This window comes from Podarcis tiliguerta (assembly GCF_965153285.1).
Source record: "Podarcis tiliguerta genome assembly, chromosome: 2".
NCBI classification, from domain to species: domain Eukaryota; kingdom Metazoa; phylum Chordata; class Lepidosauria; order Squamata; family Lacertidae; genus Podarcis; species Podarcis tiliguerta.
The window spans coordinates 20,273,555-20,293,661 of record NC_139535.1 but is presented as its reverse complement, the minus strand read 5'-3'; the positions used below and the strand labels follow the sequence as shown (position 1 = coordinate 20,293,661).

General features: G+C 48.1%; 1 protein-coding gene across 1 annotated transcript in view; it reads right to left on the bottom strand.

Annotated features, from left to right (window-relative positions):
- The window catches only part of LAMB2 (laminin subunit beta 2), a 62,504-nt gene extending 43,833 nt beyond the window's left edge, over nt 1–18,671 (bottom strand). The window contains exons 1-6 of the mRNA XM_083424547.1: nt 18,248–18,671; nt 10,341–10,510; nt 8,547–8,682; nt 4,605–4,678; nt 1,426–1,614; nt 220–283 (exon numbers count right to left, since the gene is read on the bottom strand). Coding sequence (XP_083280673.1) covers nt 220–283; nt 1,426–1,614; nt 4,605–4,678; nt 8,547–8,682; nt 10,341–10,510; nt 18,248–18,275 — 661 coding nt within the window. The 5' untranslated portion in view covers nt 18,276–18,671. The remainder of the gene's footprint in view (nt 1–219; nt 284–1,425; nt 1,615–4,604; nt 4,679–8,546; nt 8,683–10,340; nt 10,511–18,247) is intronic.
- Nucleotides 18,672–20,107: the final 1,436 nt, after the last annotated feature.

Sequence of the window (20,107 nt, the reverse complement as noted above, 5' to 3'; positions counted from 1 at the left end):
AGATGGAAATATTTGGTACAGCAGAAACATTCCAAGATTCTACTCTCATTCGGAGGTCAGAATCTCATTTGTCCACTGGGAATCCAACTCCTCAGGGGGTGGGGCATATACACAGCACGCCCACCCTCTCCCTGCCCTAAGCCAGCTCCTCCCACCTCTGGTCCCCTCCCGCAGAGAGACTCACTCAGGACCTCCTCTCCCAGAGAGAGAGAGACTCACTTTGGATTTTGGGGCTGTAGGGGTCACGGATGTGGATAGCTGGATCCAGCACTCTGTAGATTACCTGGAGCAAGGAAGAAAGAGCAGAGGGTCAAGGGCAACAGCCAGCTTACGAGAGCATAATCCTGCAGCCCTTGGCCTGGGCCTCTACAAGGAGGAGGCAGTCTGCAGAGACCTAACCTACATGGTGTGTTTGGTGCTGAACCCATCTCTCTACCCCAACATCTCCCGTCAGAACTGGGTCAGGTGCAGGTCAGCACACAAGACGCAAAGTTTGGCAATGCAGTTTATCTTTTTATTCAAGAAAACTGCTCAGCAACACATCCTGACAGGTTTTGCTTCTATAGAGCAGTTTCCAGGATTGGCGATCTCCTTCTCTGCTGGATAGTGCCCAAGCAGCCTCAAAGTACAGGGCACCTGTAATCTCTGTTCTGCCCTACGCATTGCCCTGGGTGTCCTTGGAGTCAAGGAGAGGGGAGCTTGTTGCAGTAGGAGATGCAGATTCCTGGGATTCTCTTTTTTTTAAAATAAATATTTTATTAGGTTTTACATAGGAGGTAAAACAACAAAAAATAAACAACAACACAACAAAAATAGAAAAATACAGTAAAACACAGACACAAAACAGCGAAAGATATCAAAAAACAAAAACAAAAAATAAAAACCATTTTATCCTCATTATATTCCTTGCATTAACTTATTCTTCAACCTCCCCAGACCTCCCTTCTCTGTATTCCAGATCATATATTCAGTCAGCAAATTCCTTCCCTCTGTCTTAATTAATTTTGTATTAATTTTAATGTCTTAATATAACTTGAAGATTCCTGGGATTCTCCACCAGCGGCTTTCCCTCCCTCCTCTGCTTCAGCCTCTGTGTCTGCACTGCTCCCTGTCACAGGCTCTCATCGCTCACTAAAGCCTGTTGCTTCTCCAGCATCCAACTATTCCTCTCTGTTTAGGGAAGCTTTTAATGTGTGACGGATGATTGTATTTTAATATTTTGATGGAAGCCGCCCAGAGTGGCTGGGGAAACCCAGCCAGATGGGCAATGTATAAATAATAAATTATTATTATTATTATTATTGTTATCTCTTCAACTTGGGGGTTCCCGGACTGCTACTTCCCCCCACTCCTCATCATCTAGCCCATCCCTGACACCCCCACAGGTAACCCTACTGCTCCGGATGCCCTGCTTTTTTCACTCACCTCCCCCTCGGTAGAGGGCTCAATGTCCGAGTAGCGTGACTCACAGACAACATCGTCCACACGCCGCAAGGGTCCCCGGGAGGCAGATGGGAAGGAGGCGGCGCAGTCGTAGGCAAAGTAGCGGTACACCTGCCAGGTGCGGCCAAAATCTGCCGAACGCTCCACCAACATGGCTGCCGGCCGGAAGGTCTGCAAGGGGTAGAGGAAAATGGGAATCCTTGCATGCGTACAGAACTATCACCTAGTAAGTCGGGGTGGAATAGGATAGAGCTATGACGCAACCCGTTCATACGTGGATGTCATCACTTGATGCACCAGTTGCTAAGGGACGAGCGCACATGGGCCCTAGAACAAGGTTGGGAACTCTGTGGCCCTCCAAATGCTATGGGTTGGCCTACATCTCCCATCATCTCTGACCAATGGCCTTGCTGGCTGGGGCTCATAGAATCATTGTAAGGGACCCCAGAGTCATCTAGTCCCACCCCCTGCAATGCAATGCAGGGATCTCAGCTAAAGCATCAATGACAGATGGGCATCCCCTCTCTGCCGAAACAACTCCAATCCATGGGACTGGGTGGATTCCGATAGCATAGGGAAGGGTCCCCAATCACCTGGTGCAGATTTGGGGAGGGCGCAGGCAGGCGCGGGGACCCCATTGCACAAGCAGTCATCCTCACGCCAAGAGGACGCAGTGGTTGGCTACCGCCCTGTCTCTTGGAAGCGAGGACAAACGAGAGCAATAATCACGCGCAAAACGAAGTCGCAGCTGCGTGCGAAGCCGAAATTAAAAGAGCGAGCCGCCCTGCAAATCACTCGTTACGCAGCAAAGCGTTTACGAGCGTATTCTTGGAAATGCCGGTTTAATCATCCCCTCGTTTAATATAAACACAGCTCATTTCCACGGGGGGGGGGGGGGGAGTTTCACAACAATGTCCTCTGATTTTCTCCCCCCGTTTGGGGGCGTCGGGAAATAATCGAACATAAAAATCCGCCCCCATTCCTCCGCAGCTTCTCTTTCCATTGCGAACAGCAGGCATGGGGGGGGGGCTGGAATTCCAACTGGGACTGTGGCAAGGGGGGGGGAGGTTAAAGACCCTTCTTATCCCACCACAGCTGCAAACGGACCCAGCAAGACACACCCTGACGTTGGCTATGTGCATACGTTTCCTTTTTAATTGCCCGTGCAAGGACAAACCACATGACTAATGTCATATCTGGCCAGGACCTAAGAAGGGCAGCAGATGTTCTCTGATGCGAACACAGAAATATACAGAGTCAGAGCAGCGATCCACCTAGCCCACTGATGCTCACGCTGACTACCGCTAGCTCTTACAGGTCTCAGGCAGAGGACCTTTTCCATCTCCTTCTACCTGATCACCTGAAGGGGCCAGGAACTGAACCTGAGAGCTTCTGCCTGCAAACCCAGCAGCATGGTGGGGCTTTGCCGCTCACCTGACCTCCGCCTGCCTAAGTTGCTGCAGCAGACCAGGAGGGATGTGGCGGCGGCAAGGTGGGTGTGGTGCAAACACAACCCAGTGCTCCTGCTAGGGCGTTTGCACCGACGCAAGCCCCTCTCCATCTCCGTGTGCTGCAGAGACTCAGCCAGACAGAGATTGGGCAAGTCATCCTACGATGCCATCCACTTCCTTGCAAAGGATGTGCTCCACTGCCGAGCTATACGGCTCCTCCCCCTGTTAGGAAATGAACAGGATGGCAGAGTAGCATAGAAATCTGCTCCACTTCCCAGTGGGGAGGAGTTGCGGTGGACCGTGTGGCCACCCACTCCCCACTGGGGGCCGGGGACTTTGTCCCCCGTTGCCTGGGGGATCCCGGCCACGTCAGAACCCAGCCAGCCAATCCGCTGGCCAGGGGGGCGTGGCCGGGTCCATTTTAATCAGAGGAGCGAGCCGGAGGGCTTCCTCTTTGGCTCGCTTCTTCAATCACCCGCCCTCCCTCCCTATTTTGCAGGTTTTAGGCACTGGCCTTGCTATGGTCGCCATTGAGAGGCCTGGTAGGAATTTTTCCACTTGGCAAATTGGCACTGGCCATTGGGTTTTTGCCTACCTTGTAGCAATCGTCACAACTTTGTTAGGGCTGCATTGTTTGACCTTGTGATGGGGGAGGGGAGGTGTGGCCATCACCTGCCCCTCCAAGCTTAAGGGTATTCCATTAAAGGAATCCAGGGGTGTTGATCTTGTCTGAAGCCTGGGTCGGGGGCTAGGGCCATGACACAACCCCAACAGGAACACCAGGGGGAGCTAGAGTTGGTTTGCATCGACAGGGCTCCTCCATCCGGTGGTTTACCCTTACCGGACTTCCTGCACATCAGGCAGGAGTCAGATATAGTCAGGTCCAATCAATGCCTAAGCCAATACTGCTCACATTCTGTAATTCAATAAGGTAAGGTAAAGGGTAAAGGGACCCCTGACCATTAGGTCCAGTCATGACCGACTCTGGGGTTGCGGTGCTCATCTCGCTTTATTGGCCGAGGGAGCCAGCGTACGGCTTCCGGGTCATGTGGCCAGCATGACTAAGCCACTTCTGGAGAACCAGAGCAGTTTACGGAAATGCCGTTTACCTTCCTGCTAGAGTGGTACCTATTTATCTACTTGCACTTTGACGTGCTTTCGAACTGCTAGGTTGGCAGCAGCAGGGACCGAGCAACGGGAGCTCACCCCGTCACGGGGATTCGAACTGCCGACCTTCTGATCGGCAAGTCCTAGGCTCTGTGGTTTAACCCACAGCGCCACCCGCATCCCTGTAATTCAATAAAGTTGTGGCCAAATTTGCCCAATAACATAAACCCAATATCTGTGTCCTTGTGTGTGTTCTTTCCCAATGAGGGGGTGGCTGCGGGGTCTTGACACGCGAACAGACAGTCACTTGTGCATCCTGAGGATCTCGTGCTTCGTGGGGGATGGTGGCTAATGTTCAGGATGCTGACCCACTACGATGGCTGCATTATTAGAGGCACTGTTACGGTTGCTGAGGATCATGGGCAAGAGGGCGTTACTGCTCTCATGTCCCACTTGCGCGCTTCTCATCGGCATCTCTGTAAGAACGCAATGCTGGACTTGACGGTCCTTTGGTCCCACCCAACAAGGTTCTTCTGATGTCCTTGGGGAAGCGTGGATCCCTCCACCGGAGAAGAAGCCCACCTGTTCCCAACTGGGATGTACCTTGAAAGTCATGATGAGGTGAGTGAAGTGGAACTCGGCCTCCAGGTCCAGGCGGATGCTCACCTGCTCCACACCTGGAGAGACAGACACAGACCCCCGTAAACAGTTGAGGACTTTAATGACACTTGTAAGATAACAGAGATAGGGACGCGGGTGGCGCTGTGGGTTAAAGCACAGAGCCTAGAATGGAGGATGAAATTAATGGACTATGTGGAATTTGACAAACTAACAGGAAGGATCCAAAACCGGTGGGACCAGAAATTTACCGAAGACTGGAGCAAATTTACGGATTATTTGAAAAGTATTTGTGACGATCAGATGATGTTTGTAGGTTTACAAGAAGTCCTGTGAGGAATAATACTAGAAATATTTTAAAAATGGAAAAGGAGAGATGATAGGTTAAGAGATGTAAAGGCAATATTAAGTTAGGAAATGCATAAGAAGTGATTAAGATGGAGGATTATCAGAGGTGCTGATGGAAGTCCAATAAGATTGTATTTGTGGGAAATTGTGTGGTATGTTTTATAATTTTGTATGACAAAAAATAATAAAAATATTTAAGAAATAAAATAAAATAAACCATGGAGCCTAGGACTTGCTGATCAGAAGGTCGGCGGTTCAAACCCCCGCAATGGGGTGAGCTCCCGTTGCTCAGTCCCTGCTCCTGCCAATCTAGCAGTTCGAAAGCATGTCAAAGTGCAAGTAGATAAATAGGTACCACTCCGGCGGGAAGGTAAACAGCATTTCCGTGTGCTGTTCTGGTTTGCCAGAAGCGGCTTAGTCATGCTGGCCACATGACCCGGAAGCTGTACGCCGGCTCCCTCCGCCAATAAAGCGAGATGAGCGCTGCAACACCAGAGTCGGCCACGACTGGACCTAATGGTCAGGGGTCCCTTTACCTTTACCTTTTTAAGATAACAGAGACTTAGGATATGGACGTTAAGTGGAATGGAGGATATAAAATATGCAAAAAAAAAAAAAAAAATTCTTCCAGTAGCACCTTAGAGACCAACTAAGTTTGTTCTTAGCATGAGCTTTCATGTGCATGCACACTTCTTCAGATACACTGAAACTGAAGTCACCTTATATATAGTGAGAGGGTGGGGAGGGGTATTACTCAGAAGGGTGGTGGGAAGGGGTGATTGGCTGATAGGTGTGGTAAACCTGTTAACGACTGCAATTGGTCTTACAGGAAAACGCAAGGGGTGAGATGGCTAAAAATAGCTTTATCGTGTATAATGAGATAAAATATGCAGCAAGAAATGTTAAATATGGAAATCATGGAAAGGTGGAGGGAGGTCTAAGGGCAGAAGGGAATCTTGTATCTGTCTTTTTCTTCTTCTTTTTAGTTAATTACATGTGATATTGTTAAAAATAACTGGAAAAATTAATAAAATTTGTAAAAATAAAACAAAATGGAGAGACAGGCACATAGGGAGAGGGGCCGGCGCTAGAGTCCTCAGCAAAACTCCATTCGACAAGGAAGCAGTTTTCAAACCGTGCTCAGGAATTTCTCAGACACTTCTCAGGGGCTTGTTTCTCAGCGCGAAGATCCGCTAACTCACCGCTGCTGATCTCGCTACGCAGAATGTGTTGGGTGCCTTTCTAGGGAGCAAGTTTGACTCATGTAGGAAAAGGAGGGAAACCTAACAAGCCCAGCCAACACCCTGTTAGGCCTAGTGTAAGGATGTGGCAGCTTCAGGCCTCACCAATCCAATAGGACTCAGCTCTGGGAACCTCTGTTTTAATTGCCCACAATGATACAGAGCAGGGGTAGGGAACCTCAGGCCCAAGGCCAAAATGTGGCCGAACAGGCCTCTCCCTAGACCACCTCCCCTATCCCAGGCCCACTCTGCACCCTACTCAAGATTGATGGATTGATGGATTAATTAATTAATTAATTTGCAAATGTAACAAAGGGGGGGAAATAGTTATGACACATAAAACAACGAAAAGGTAATATATGAATATTACAGTTATTAATAATAACAGTACTACCATGAGCTCACACTGAGGGTGAAATAACCATAAACAGACCCATCTTAAGCTAAACATAAACATTGATATAAGCCCCCCAGATAGGTTTCCACAAGAAAATGTAAAGTCTATGTAAAGTGTGTTCAAATATAACCAGGGCAGTGAGGTCCTCAGACCGTTCCATAATAGATGGTGGCTATTTATCCTTCCAGGCACGAATTGATTGCTCGCAAAGGGATCTCAAAATCCGCTTCTGTTCTCCTGCTGTGAATCCTTGTACTAACAGTGATACAGTTAATGCACTTTTAAATAATATTTCTGCAGCGTGAAGATTCACAGCAGGGTAACAGAATTTGCAAGCCCACTGCAAGCTCAGAGACTTACACTAAGAGATGTGTGGCTCACCCAAACCTCCATTCAGCCTGCCGATTTCCCCCTGGGCAAACCCACAGTTAGCGCTGAATCGGGACAAACAGCAATCAGGTTTTTTGTGGACTGCCATTTGTTCCGATTTAGCACTAAAGAGCGGCGGGGACAAAGGCAAATCTGCTTGGATTCATGCTTTCCAGACCTGGGGCAAGTGGAAGAGTGGATGAGTGCCTATACTTAATATCTGCAAATATCAAGGATTTTGCCAATGCAAAATATGGACGACAACCTCATGCCAAAAAGTATATATCGCTGGTTTGGGGCTGTTGGTGGTTGCAGTCGAAACAATGGAGAGCAGCAGGTTGCTGAAGACTGTTCTAGATTAATGCAGAAAATTCTTGTGCAGGTGGTAGCGGATTTTAGGGAGGGGGTACCTAGCAGTGTAAGTGCCATGGTGATGACCCAGGACGGAAACGGATGGGCAGCTAGATAGAGCCAAGGCTCCCACAACTGGCAGCAGCACTGTGTTCCTGCAAGTAGCAGGCCCCTCCTCTGTTGTCTCCCGCCCCCGCCTGGCCCAGGTCCAGGAAAGACGGGACTCTGTTGGGTATGATTCAGCATTTCCTCTGCGTAGGAGAGAAAGGAAAGGAACAGGGCTCTGGGGACACTCTCTCAGCCGTGCCATGTCCCAGACAAAGAGCACTCTCTGCAGGCTCACGTAACCGGGGCACAGCGAGTTCACCCAGCTGTGAGGCGACAGGGCTTGTCACAGGGCAGCGCACAACCCCGAGAGCAGGAAAAGACACACATGCACAAACTTCCCTCCAAAGGATTGCCTGATGTAACGTGGTATTTAATGTCCCTGGCATGTACCATATAGAGTGGGCTGTGCAGACTTGATGAGAAACGGTGCTAATAATAATAATAATAATAATAATAATAATAATAATAATAATTTATTTGTACCCCGCCCATTTGGCTGAGTTTCCCCAGCCACTCTGGGCGGCTTCCAACAAAGATTAAGGATACATTAAAATGCCACACATTAAAAACTTCCCTGAACAGGGCTGCCTTCAGATGTCTTCTAAATGTCAGGTAGTTGTTTTTCTCTTTGACATCTGTTGGGAGGGTGTTCCACAGGGCGGGCGCCACTACCGAGAAGGCCCTCTGCCTGGTTCCCTGAAACTTGGCTTCTCGCAGTGAGGGAACCGCCAGAAGGCCCTCGGCGCTGGACCTCGGGCAAATGTAGAAAGAGGAAGAGGAAACATCCTCACAGCCAAAACTGTGGACTTCTAACATGGTGGAGTCCAGTGCGTGAAGTCAAGAATCAAATGTCTCATTTCCGAAAAATCGTGGGACTCAGAGGTGCCCTTCTTCCGACAGAGGAAGATGCTTTCTGGTGGAAGAAGAGAACCTTTGAACCCAAACCCAAGTTTTTAGCCCTCGTGGCTCAGGTCAAAGAGGTTTTTAAAAGTAGCTGAAAGAACCTGCTATACAAGTCAGCAAAAATATATATACACGTATGCAAGTAAACACACACTGCGCAAAAATCGAATCATGTGGCAACCTCGCAGAGATGAAACCCCCGCTCCTTACCATTCTCCGACTGCCACCAGGCCTTCTTGCGGTTGAGAGCAAAGGCAGTGATCACGTTCTCAATGCGGTGGCTGTTAGGATTGGACAAGGCCTGATAGGGCCGGCGTGAGTCGCACACGAAGCACTTTTTCTCGTCCTGCAAGAGAGACACCCATATGCTGAGCTACGCATGCGCCACATGAGCACCCTCCTCAGGCGAAGGAGGGGTTTGGTACAGAAAACAGCAGCCAAAGAAACTAAGCTTTCATATCTCTCTCTCTCTCCTTGAGCAATTACGGTTGCAAGGATAAGCTGTGCGCATGTGTGAGCAGAGCTAGGTGAAATCGCAGAAGCTAGTGATACAGGGTGCGAATGATCTGTGTGTTTGTGTGCGCATGCAAACTTCCATAGAATCTAAGAGCAGGAAGGGACCTTCAAAGTCATATAGTCCAACCATCAGATCTGCTGTTTTAGCAACCTGATTCAAGAGCTGTCTACACTCTGCTCAATAACCTCTTAAAGGAGAGTCCAGCAGTTCCCAAGTGAGTCTTGTTCCACTCTCAAACAGCTTGCGCTGTCAACAAGTTCTTCCTAATGTGCAGTTAAAACTCCCTTTCTTGTCATTTAAGTCCATTGGATTGGCCCCTACCCTCTTTGTTATTTGTTTTTAGTTATTTTACAATTCAGCCAGCTAGCCCTGGGGATTATCTAACTGATTTTTTAATTTTATTGTTATTCATGTTTTTATACCATATATTATGCTGCTTTTATAATTAAGTGTTTTAAATTTGTTGTTAGCCTCCCTGAGCCTGGTTTTTGAACCGGGAAGGGTGGGGTATTATTATTATTATTATTATTAATAATAATAATAATAATAATCATTATTAAAAAACACACCCAGGCTTTTCTGTGAGGAACTCAGAGTGGCATGCATGTGTCTCCCTTATTCCTGCCTCCTGCAAGGAGTTAGGCTGAGAGAAGGTGTGGCCAGCCCAAGGTTGAATGGGGGTCTTCCTGTCTGCAGTTTTCCCAAGAGTAGCAAGAAGCAGACCTGGTCTGCACTCCCTAAGCATGCACACAAAAGCTTATACCCAGAACAAACTTAGAATCATAGAATCATAGAGTTGGAAGAGACCACAAGGGCCATCGAGTCCAACCCCCTGCCAAGCAGGAAACACCATCAGAGCACTCCTGACATATGGTTGTCAAGCCTCTGCTTAAAGACCTCCAAAGAAGGAGACTCCACCACACTCCTTGGCAGCAAATTCCACTGTCGAACAGCTCTTGCTGTCAGGAAGTTCTTCCTAATGTTTAGGTGGAATCTTCTTTCTTGTAGTTTGGATCCATTGCTCCGTGTCCGCTTCTCTGGAGCAGCAGAAAACAACCTTTCTCCCTCCTCTATGTGACATCCTTTTATATATTTGAACATGGCTATCATATCACCCCTTAACCTCCTCTTCTCCAGGCTAAGCATGCCCAGCTCCCTTAGCCGTTCCTCATAAGGCATCGTTTCCAGGCCTTTGACCATTTTGGTTGCCCTCCTCTGGACACGTTCCAGTTTGTCAGTGTCCTTCTTGAACTGTGGTCTCTAAGGTGCTACTGGACAATTTTTTATTTAATTTTATTTCGACGGCTGCTTCCAGGTAGAGCAGAGGATGCTGTCCTGTTAGCAGTGCTGAAGTAAGCATCAGTTGCCAGTTTGGTCAGTGCTCAGATTTCTAGTGTTTGCTTTTCCCTTATCGAGTCTCTCAGGCTTAGAATAGAGGTCCTTTAAAGAAATAATTTGCCCACCGACCTTCGCTCGGCAACACTCACCTGCAAATGGCTGACAATGCAGTAGGGCTGGGGACGCCGCAGGCCGCAGGTGGAGGTGGCGAAGAGGCGGTCGGCCCGGCCTACCAGCAGATCTCCCGTGTTTGGGTAGCAGCTGCCTTGGGAACAGCCGTGGGGGGGCTCAGGCTCCTGGCAGAGAGCTCCCCCCAGCACTGTGGAGACAGGGAAGGCAGAAAGAGGAGCAGAGAGTACAGAACAAGGGACACTGTGGCTGGGTCCATGAGGTTCGGCTCATCTTACAGGTGACGGATGCAATTACAGTGGTACCTCGGGTTAAGTACTTAATTCGTTCCGGAAGTCCGTTCTTAACCTGAAACTATTCTTAACCTGAAGCACCACTTTAGCTAATGGGGCCTCCTGCTGCTGCCGCGCCGCCAGAGCACGATTTCTGTTCTCATCCTGAAGCAAAGTTCTTAACCCGAGGTACTGTTTCTGGGTTAGCGGAGTCTGTAACCTGAAGCGTATGTAACCTGAAGCGTATGTAACCCGAGGTACCACTGTATGCTTTTAAATGCTTAAATGTAATAGATATGAGGAGTTTTTGACTGATTCCAGACTGCCGGGTGGGGGGGGGGATCCAAGCGCATACCGAAACTTTAAATAGGTAAAAGTACTCCAACATCCTAGTACAGTGGTACCTCGGGTTACAGGTGCTTCAGGTTACAGACTCCTCTAACCCAGAAATAGTACCTCGGGTTAAGAACTTTGTTTCAGAATGAGAACAGAAATCGTTCTCCGGCGGCGCAGCAGCAGCAGGAGGCCCCATTAGCCAAAGTGGTACCTCAGGTTAAGAACAGTTTCAGGTTAAGAATGGACCTCCAGAACGAATTAAGTTTTTAACCCAAGGTACCACTGTACAACAAATCACCCCTTTAACATAGCTGTCACGTTCCCCTTTTTCAAAGGGAAATTCCCTCATTCCGAATAGTATTCCTTGCAAGAAAAGGGAAAAGTTGACAGCTATGCCCTTTAAAGAAATAAACAAACCTGACTTTTTGCGGTTTGGAAAGTGGAGAGGAACTGTCTCAGAAAGTGTGGGGTGACTAAAGGATTAACTGAAAGACATGCAAACAGCCCATAAACCAGGGGTAGCCAACAGGGTGACATACAGATGTTGTTAGACTACAAGTCCCATGATCCCTGACCACTGATCATGATAGCTGGGGCTGATGGGAGTTGAGGTCCGGCAACATCTGCAGAGCACCACATTGGTGACCTCTGGACGAATGTCCCTTGTAATATAAGCACCTTGTAAACAAATCAAAATGAATGCTCAATAAAGACCAGGCATAGTCCAACCCAAGTGTGAAGTTTTGTGCAAGCAAATCCGGATGAATACTGAATTAAAAAAAAGTCCTCTGGAAGAGTTCCTTCAACTTGGCATTGTAGAGGGATGGAACTTAGGCATTAACTAGAGTTCAAGTGCAAATCATACCCACTAGCTAGGCTGCTGTCAGCGGTTGGGTGGTGGAAGATTTGGCATCCATAAAAAGGCAAGACAATGAAACTCCACAGTCCAGAGGATTATGATAGGACTTCCAAATATTAGAAAGATGTAACTTCAGCATCTGAGGTCATAACAGAGAGAAAGATGGCGCCAAGAAGGAGAGGACATATAATGTAGATTATTGACAATCTCAGCTTTCACCCATTTTAAAAACCAAGGTTTTAGCTATCATGAGATACCTTTGAAAGCGAGCAAACAAATTGGAATCAAAAGGCACAGTCTACTCACTGGTGAGCACTTTTAAAGTCCCACTAATTTCAGGGAGAGAGATTTACAGCCCAGTCTTATGCATATCTAGAGACGCGGGTGGCGCTGTGGGTTAAACCACAGAGCCTAGGACTTGCTGATCAGAAGGTCAGCTGTTCGAATCCCCGCGACGGAGTGAGCTCCCGTTGCTCGGTCCCTGCTCCTGCCAACCTAGCAGTTCAAAAGCACGTCAAAGTGCAGGTAGATAAATAGGTACCACTCCAGCGGGAAGGTAAACGGCGTTTCCGTGCGCTGCTCTGGTTCGCCAGAAGCGGCTTAGTCATGCTGGCCACATGACCCGGAAGCTGTACGCCGGCTCCCTCGGCCAATAAAGCGAGATGAGCGCCGCAACCCCAGAGTCGGTCACAACTGGACCTAATGGTCAGGGGTTCCTTTACCTTTACCTTATGCATATCTACTCAGAAATAAGCCCACAGCACTGCCACTGAAATCAGGCTCGCTCGCAAGAGCTTAATTTGGCTGGATAATGCCCAAATTTAATGAAACGATGTCATCAAGGCACTCTGATTAAGAACTGGATTTTCCCCTCACCCTCGAGATTCCTGAGGATACAGTTTATGCAAAACTATATCCGATTTACTCCATTTGAGGTGATTTTTTTGACAATAAAGGTTTTCCTGTTAAGAGCAGTTTATGGGTGTTCCCATTTGATCTGCTGCTTTGACCGTCTTATTTTCTTTTTCTTGACAATATAAAGGCAGTGATTGGCAAATGCACCGAACTCTTGAGCATTCCAGGGCTCTCGCTCCTTTCACTTGGCCTCCAGTCAAGCCCCTTCATGCACACCCCTTCACAGACACCGCCACTTACCCCGACCGTCACTATTTACTTTTCCACCCCAAAACAAACCTTTACATTCAGAGAGGGGAAAGGGACAACTTGCACTCTTTAGCCCGAGGCACAGCTCGAGCATTCGTTCAGATTTAACCAGCTCTGTTATACTGTTGCTTCTCAGCATCATTTGTTTTGAACAGAGAATCTGGGTTTCTTTGGCACCAAAATATTATTTTTGTTCTTCGGTTTATGAGTCAACACACCAAGGTTGCTTCCAGATGACCTGTTTACTGGGCAGTCGTCTTGATCTGTTTGCAGGGAGATTAGAAAGACACCAGCTACTTATTGAGCAGTCGTTCTGATTTTTTCGTGGGGAGGTCAGACAATGTCAAGCAAGTGTCACCCCACACTTCCCAATGCATCCCCCAACCACTTTCCTGATCACAAAAAAATCTGAGCCTTTGGGGAAATTGGGTTTGACCTCCCAGTCAAACATAATGGTGCAACCTGAAATTGCCGATATGTGATTGAATTCCACCCGAAAACAGCAGCAGTCTGTAAGCATCCTGAATTACAGTGGTACCTTGGTTCTCAAACGCCTTGGTACTCAAACAACTAGATACCCAAACACTGCAAACCCGGAAGTAAGTGTTCCGGTTTGCGAACTTTTTTTGGAAGCCAAACGTGCTCCGTTTTGAGTGCAATGCTTCTAATTTGAGTGCCACGCTTCCGTTTTGAGTGTTATGCTGAAGTCTGTCTGTTTTTGCTATTTATTTTGTGTTTTTTGTTTTTGCGGCTCTTTTCGTTTTGTTTTTGTGACTGTGTGGAACCCAGTTCAGCTACTGATGGATTGATTGTGTGACTCCAGTACTTTGGTTATTGCTATCATTTTATGGATCAATGGTCTCGTTAGATAGTGAAATTCATGTTACATTGCTGTTTTAGGGGTTGTTTTTAAAAGTCTGGAAGGGATTAATCCGTTTTGCACTACTTTCTATGGGAAAGAGTGCCTTGGTTTTGGAACACTTTGGTTTTGGAACGGACTTCCGGAATGGATTAAGTTTGAGAACGAAGGTACCACTGTATAGTGGCTTTTTTGCATTGCTGCCCCCTCTTGATGTGAAAATCATATAAGCATACCAGTACCTCTTTATTTTGCCCTGTGGGGCAAATGGGTGCTACCAACTCCCATTATTCCAATGGAAGCCACCCAGTCCAGATGGCTACTATTAAATCTTTTGAAAGCTATTCCTATTTGCAGAGCTCTCGTGTCACACTTAGGGCTCATCCACACTTAACATTTGCTCCATGCTCTCTAGGTACAGGTCTGGGATTTCTACGTCTGCGTCTGAGCACAATTTTGTGTTTTTGTCCTGGCACTTTCCCCAGGAAAACCCACTTTTTACTGTTGAATCGGAGCAAATGGCAATATCCGCAGAAAACCAAGTTCTGTTTGCCCCGATTCAGCAAGTAAAATGCAGGCTTTCTCAGGGCAAAAATTAGAAACTACTCAAACACAGACCTGGAAAGCCTAGAAAACCTGGCAGCTATGGAAGTGTGGCTGAGCCCTTTGTTTAGCCCTGAATAAAAAGATAGGTGGATATCTATGGCATTTGGGAGACAGACGAATGCCAGTTCTTCAGAGTTACCAAAGTGCTTTTAATCATACGAGGGGAGGGGAAGGTCAGTGTGATCCAACCCTCCAGAGACTGTGCTAGAAGTACCACTTTCTGTCGAGATAATTGGTGATGCTGCAGATGTGCAGACCAAATCACTGCATTGGATGGCAAACCACTCGAGCCCCACAGAAACCATTCATAGGAAGGGGGAGAATCCATGAAACAAAATGGTAATTGTTATGTACTAAGCTTGGATCCTAGAACAATAGGCAGGTAGGATCCTAGAATGCAACAACTGATTGGCCTGTAGGAGCAGCCCAACCAGGCTCCAGGAGGAAGTTAATCAGCCTATTAGGCTGGTAGGATCCTAGAATGCAACAAGTGATTGGCCTGCAGTAGCAGCCTAATCAGGCTCCAGGAGTGAAGCAGAACCAGCCAATCAGACAGGACCCATTGTGTAAATAATGTATATAAAGCCTGAGGTTTGGGAGGAAATTCAACTTCCGTTCTACGAGCTGCAATAAAGAGCATGAAATCACTACACAACTCCGGGTATATTTCAGTAATCAACCAGAGTTGTTAAAGTCTGGGTTCGGATCCTACTCTCTCTATTGCTCCATTCCTCCTTGAGAAAACAGGGATAGCAGCAACCTATCTAGTCAGTTCACCATAAATAATAATTAATAATAGTTTATTATTTATACACCACCCATCTGGCTGGGTTTCCCCAGCCACTCTGGGCGGCTTCCAACTGAATGTTAAAAACAATACAGCATCAGAAACGTACTGGGAGCCAATGAAGGTTGCCTAACCCTATTCAGATTAAAGGGGCACCCCCATTACGATGGGTCTTTTTGCCATTTTGATCTGGCCACACACCCAGGACTTGGCAGTGCAACAATCCCAGCCAAGTGCAGATAGATAACTGCAGCGCTAGAGATGGAGGTTCCTAGGCATCTCCTTTCACATGCAGCTAGGCATCCGCCACCAGATGCTTCCACCTGTTTCTGCTGCTCACCCTGCAAGGGTGGGGCTGGGGGGGGCACGTGAAATGCCTCTGCTCGCCTCCTCTGCCCTCAGCAACTACATGGGGCCTGGGAGCGGAAGCCGCAGCCCTGCCAGAAATAACCGTGGCAGGGATTGGCTCTGTTGTCCGGCCAGCTTGGCCCCGCGCCAAGGAACGTGGGGGCTGGGGGCCGAAAGCCGTGAAACGATGGCTTTATAAGAGCCCACGTCCATCGGAGAGCCTGCTAAAAAGAGGGAGGCGGTGGCACAGCACCAAGCGGAGATCGCAGCTCGGATAAGTTTGGGTCCCGCTGGATGCCAAGCGGTCTTGCCCCTCCACTTCACTGCAAACTGGCAAGGGGAAACATGGGATGGGGGGAGAGAGATGATGGCCCTGCAGCTGAAGAAAACTTCAAGGGCCATTCCTTCCTTTGCCAACACATTCCCAACACTGCGGCACTCGGTACTCCTTCTACAGCTGCTGAGGTGGGGCAAGTGTGGGTCCTTCCTGTTAGCGCCCCCCCCCCAAGCTTCTCACATTGCAAGGCTGCTCCCAGGCTCCATGCCAGCTCTCTGAGCCTCAAATCCCCTGGAGCCAGAGCTTCAAAGGGAGCCAGGGACAAAGACTCCAGCTGGTGGGGCTGGGTGTGCAGCTTCCCCCAACCCAAGGTTGGGTGGGAATGGAGGGTGGGAGTACGCAGACCAGGCACCCACCCTACTCTGGAGGCAGGGAAGGGGCACGGAGAGACAAAACGAAGCAGGTGGGGTGGACCCAAAGCTGCCACCGAAGATGCATGTTTAAAATTCCTCACCCCACATATAGACCGTCTATCGCACTGTTTTAAGTTGAGCAAACTGGAATAGCAGGCAGATTCGTGTTTGCAAGCACGGTTTAGGATGCCAACCCAACTCATTATGCACGCCCTGAAAGGGCAGGAAGAGCCATCGCTTATATATAGTCTTTAGCCATCCTAGTTGCTAAAATGGTGAGGGGACGGCAGTGTGCCAAGCATCGAAGTAGCCCTGAGAATGGACACCTACAGCTGCACCTTAACATCTCAGAGCCAAAGGTGGGTTTCTCTCCCTGCTATTCTTTCAATACACAGCTACTGCCAAGTGAAACGGGAGTTAGTGATGGTAAGAAAGAATCGAGGGCAGCTTTCGCCAACCCAGTGCCCTCCAGATGTTTTTGACGACATCCCTATGACCCCCTCCCCAGCCAGCACTGTCACCCAAAACATCCAGGGGGCACCAGGCTGGTGAAAACTGACCTGGGGGGCAATAATAATTATCCCCCAAACCACGTAACCCAGAATTAAATTATCAGCCTACTGCTGATAAGCCCCAGTTCAAGAACCAAGGGGAAGGGAGACAGAGCGACTTCTCAGAGGCTGAAACATTTCACCAAAGCCAAATATAGAGGCGTCTCTCTTCCATGCATACACAGAGACATTATTCACTTACACACACACACATTTTTACTCTCCTAATTTTGTCTTTGCTTATTGCCACGACCCCATATGGTTGGTGTAAGCCAAAGCCTAGGCTCCTTGCTCTACAAATGTTTAACTTATTACATCAGCTCTCAGGGTACGCACCCAAGAACACTTGACGCAGATTAGCAACTCCTCGGCGTCGTTCAAATGAATGCTTGCGGTTGCACACCCAGAACCGGGATGGGTTCTTTCCCATTACATATCTGCCGGCAAAGTGGAGGTTTCAACCTGCATAAGCGATTGTCCAGCGTGCAGACGGAAGGCACTGACTTCCGATTACTTAGCACAAGAGTATGTTGGTGTGATCTTGTGAACAAGACAAAAACGGGTGTCCGCTGGCAGCAGATGGACCATCCAGACATCACCCACATCCTTAGCCTCCGTATGAGACACATCTAAGGTGCGGTCCTATGCAGCTGCCGTCTCACTGGGGGTTCCTCCGAAACCTCTGAAAGTTTATTACGTGCAGACTTGCATAGGATTGGGCCGCTTGTCTGAGAGAAGCGGAGGTAAGGCTGCTAAGTGGCAAATCAACAGGTGCAGCTTTCTCCACCATAGCATCTTGTTGCTGGGGGAACGCGGCAGTTGCTGGCAACCCTCAAGCAGTGAGGCATTCTAGAATGGGGCAGATAGGACCCCAATATCAGCACCCACCCACCCACACCCACTTCAGCCAATATAGTCTAGACCACCGTATGCCCCAAGTAGAAAGTAGGAGTTAAGAATATACTCCCTGCGAAGAAGACCACCAGACGCTATTTATACCATCTTGAAGCCTGTCCTTTGGGGAATCTCAGAGAGGTGAACCCAACCGTCAAACAGGGCACATCAGGCCTGGCAGTGCCCCACCAGGATGAGTGGCCACACTGAGGACAACCATCAGGATGTTTGTGTGAGAAGAAAAGGAGATTTCTCTGGTTTGGGCTGTTAAGAAGGCACCCCCCGCCGCCGTCCTGAGGGAAGGGCAAGGGTGGCATGGAGGCAGTGGTCTTGAGATGCAGTCCCTAGAAAAGATTTAAGAAGCCCTCAAGCCCTCGTTGATTAAAAAATAGTTTTAAAAGTCGCTATCCTAGTGGACACACACACACACACAATTCCAAAAGTGAAGTTCTCCCTCCTTTCAGCATGAGGCTCCCTATTCTCTGCCTCGCTTCTTCCTGGCCATCCTGCCAGGACTTTGACAGGCAGGTGCCGCGACCCCGATCCTTGGCGGAGACTTACCTGCGAGCAGCAAACCCCACAGCCTCATGGCAGCTCCGTGGATGCCGCGCACCGGGCGGCTCTTCTTCTGCTGAATTGGGGGCAAAGCCAAAGGGATGGCGAAGAGGACTCCGGCGGCGTGGGCGGCCTGTGGGTCCCTCCGGATGGGGAGGACCCCTTTCCAATGCAGGCCGTTCCCGCCTCCGCCTCCTCCCCGGTGGATGCCTCTGCGCCTTTCCTAACCCGAGCCCCGGCGCCTCCGTCCCGAAAAAACCCTCTTCGCCCCCGTCCTCCCCTTAGGGGGGAAAAAAGAAAAAAAGAAAGAAGAAGTCGCCTCGCGCCGCTCCTCGGCTTGATCCAAAAGCTAAACTTAGTTGGAAAAAGTTAGCAGCGAAAAGGCCAGAGGGAAAGCGCGGGGCGGATTCCGCCGGGATCTGGTGCTGCTGCTGCGTAAAGCCAGCAGCCAGATACATACGCGCAGCCAGAAGGGGTGGTCTTTTCTCTCATTTAAAAATAAAAATAAATGAGGTGACCGATGTTTATTTAGGAGGTGGGGGGGTGCATTTTTAGCTGAGGTTCAGTGCCAGGTCTTGCAGCAAATTAAACAAAACTAAAGCCTTAACATGCATGGATTTATTTGTTTACAATCCTGTCCTCTCTATATAGCAAACCTCACTTTGCATGGATTTATTTGTTTACAATCCTGTCCTCTCTATATAGCAAACCTCACTTTGCTTGGAAAACGCTCTCAAATGTGGCAAATCTTACGGGTTTACGGGTATTGCACAACATAATTATATATGTATGTATTATAAAGCCAAATATCCGTAGATATTTCAGTGTATTTTTCAATTGGCTGCTTACGATATATTTCAGAAGATCTGCTGAGCTTTGAGAAGGGATCCGCAAAACTGTTTTATTATCCGCATAACAACAGTCTTTGCTGAGAGGCAGACGGCATACCATACATCTAAAGCACGTCCCGGCATGGAATCCTGGGAACTGTAGTTTGTTAAGGGCGTTGTAGCTCTGTGGGGTAAACTATTAGGATTTATGCGTATGTGCTTTCAGTGTATGGTGTATACACAGTCATGGTGGCATTTCTCATTTACATAACTGTTTATACAATTGTTGCCTCAGCCCAGATATTCAGGATGGGCTATTCCATAGCCTTATTTTATTCACACAAAACTGCCTATTATGAACCTTTTAAAAAGTGACACACAAAAATAGCCTGTCTTCTTTAAGTCTAGGCACATGGCACAGAGTTGGGCTATTTGTAGCTGAATCCTAAAGTCTCCGCTATGTCACATTGATTCTTTTCTTTTTTTCTTTCTGAAGGTTTATACTCCACCTTCCAATCAAAATACTCTGAAGGCAGCTTCAGTTGTCACCAGTTGCCACTGCCCAACCTCAAGCAGCTGCCGCCTGAGGCATGTGATTCACTCTTTCTAATGTTAGGGCCCATCAGTGGAGTGGGGAGACATTTGGCCCGGGTCTCAAGCTCAAAAGAGGCCTCAAATTTAGACACTGGTTAATTTTTTTGGCATTTGCTAAGTTTCACAGCATGCTTTTATGCACATCGGATCAGAATGTGACGCAAACGCTTGACTGGAAGCTGCATATTTAAGCAAATAAGAGACGCGAGTTAGTGAAATGCTTTTTTAAACAGACAGCTACAGCTTATTTCATATTAAAAAGTTACAATTTCCATAAAGCAGGTAAAGAATGATCACCGTTCAGCTATGAGACAAGAATGCCATACTTAAGGTCAAATGTGACATTGCCTGAAAGCTAGATTCGCCCACAATAATTAGTACATTTCCACAGGAAAAGACTAGGAAAGCATTTGTAAAATAAAAAAATAGTAAAATTATGTCC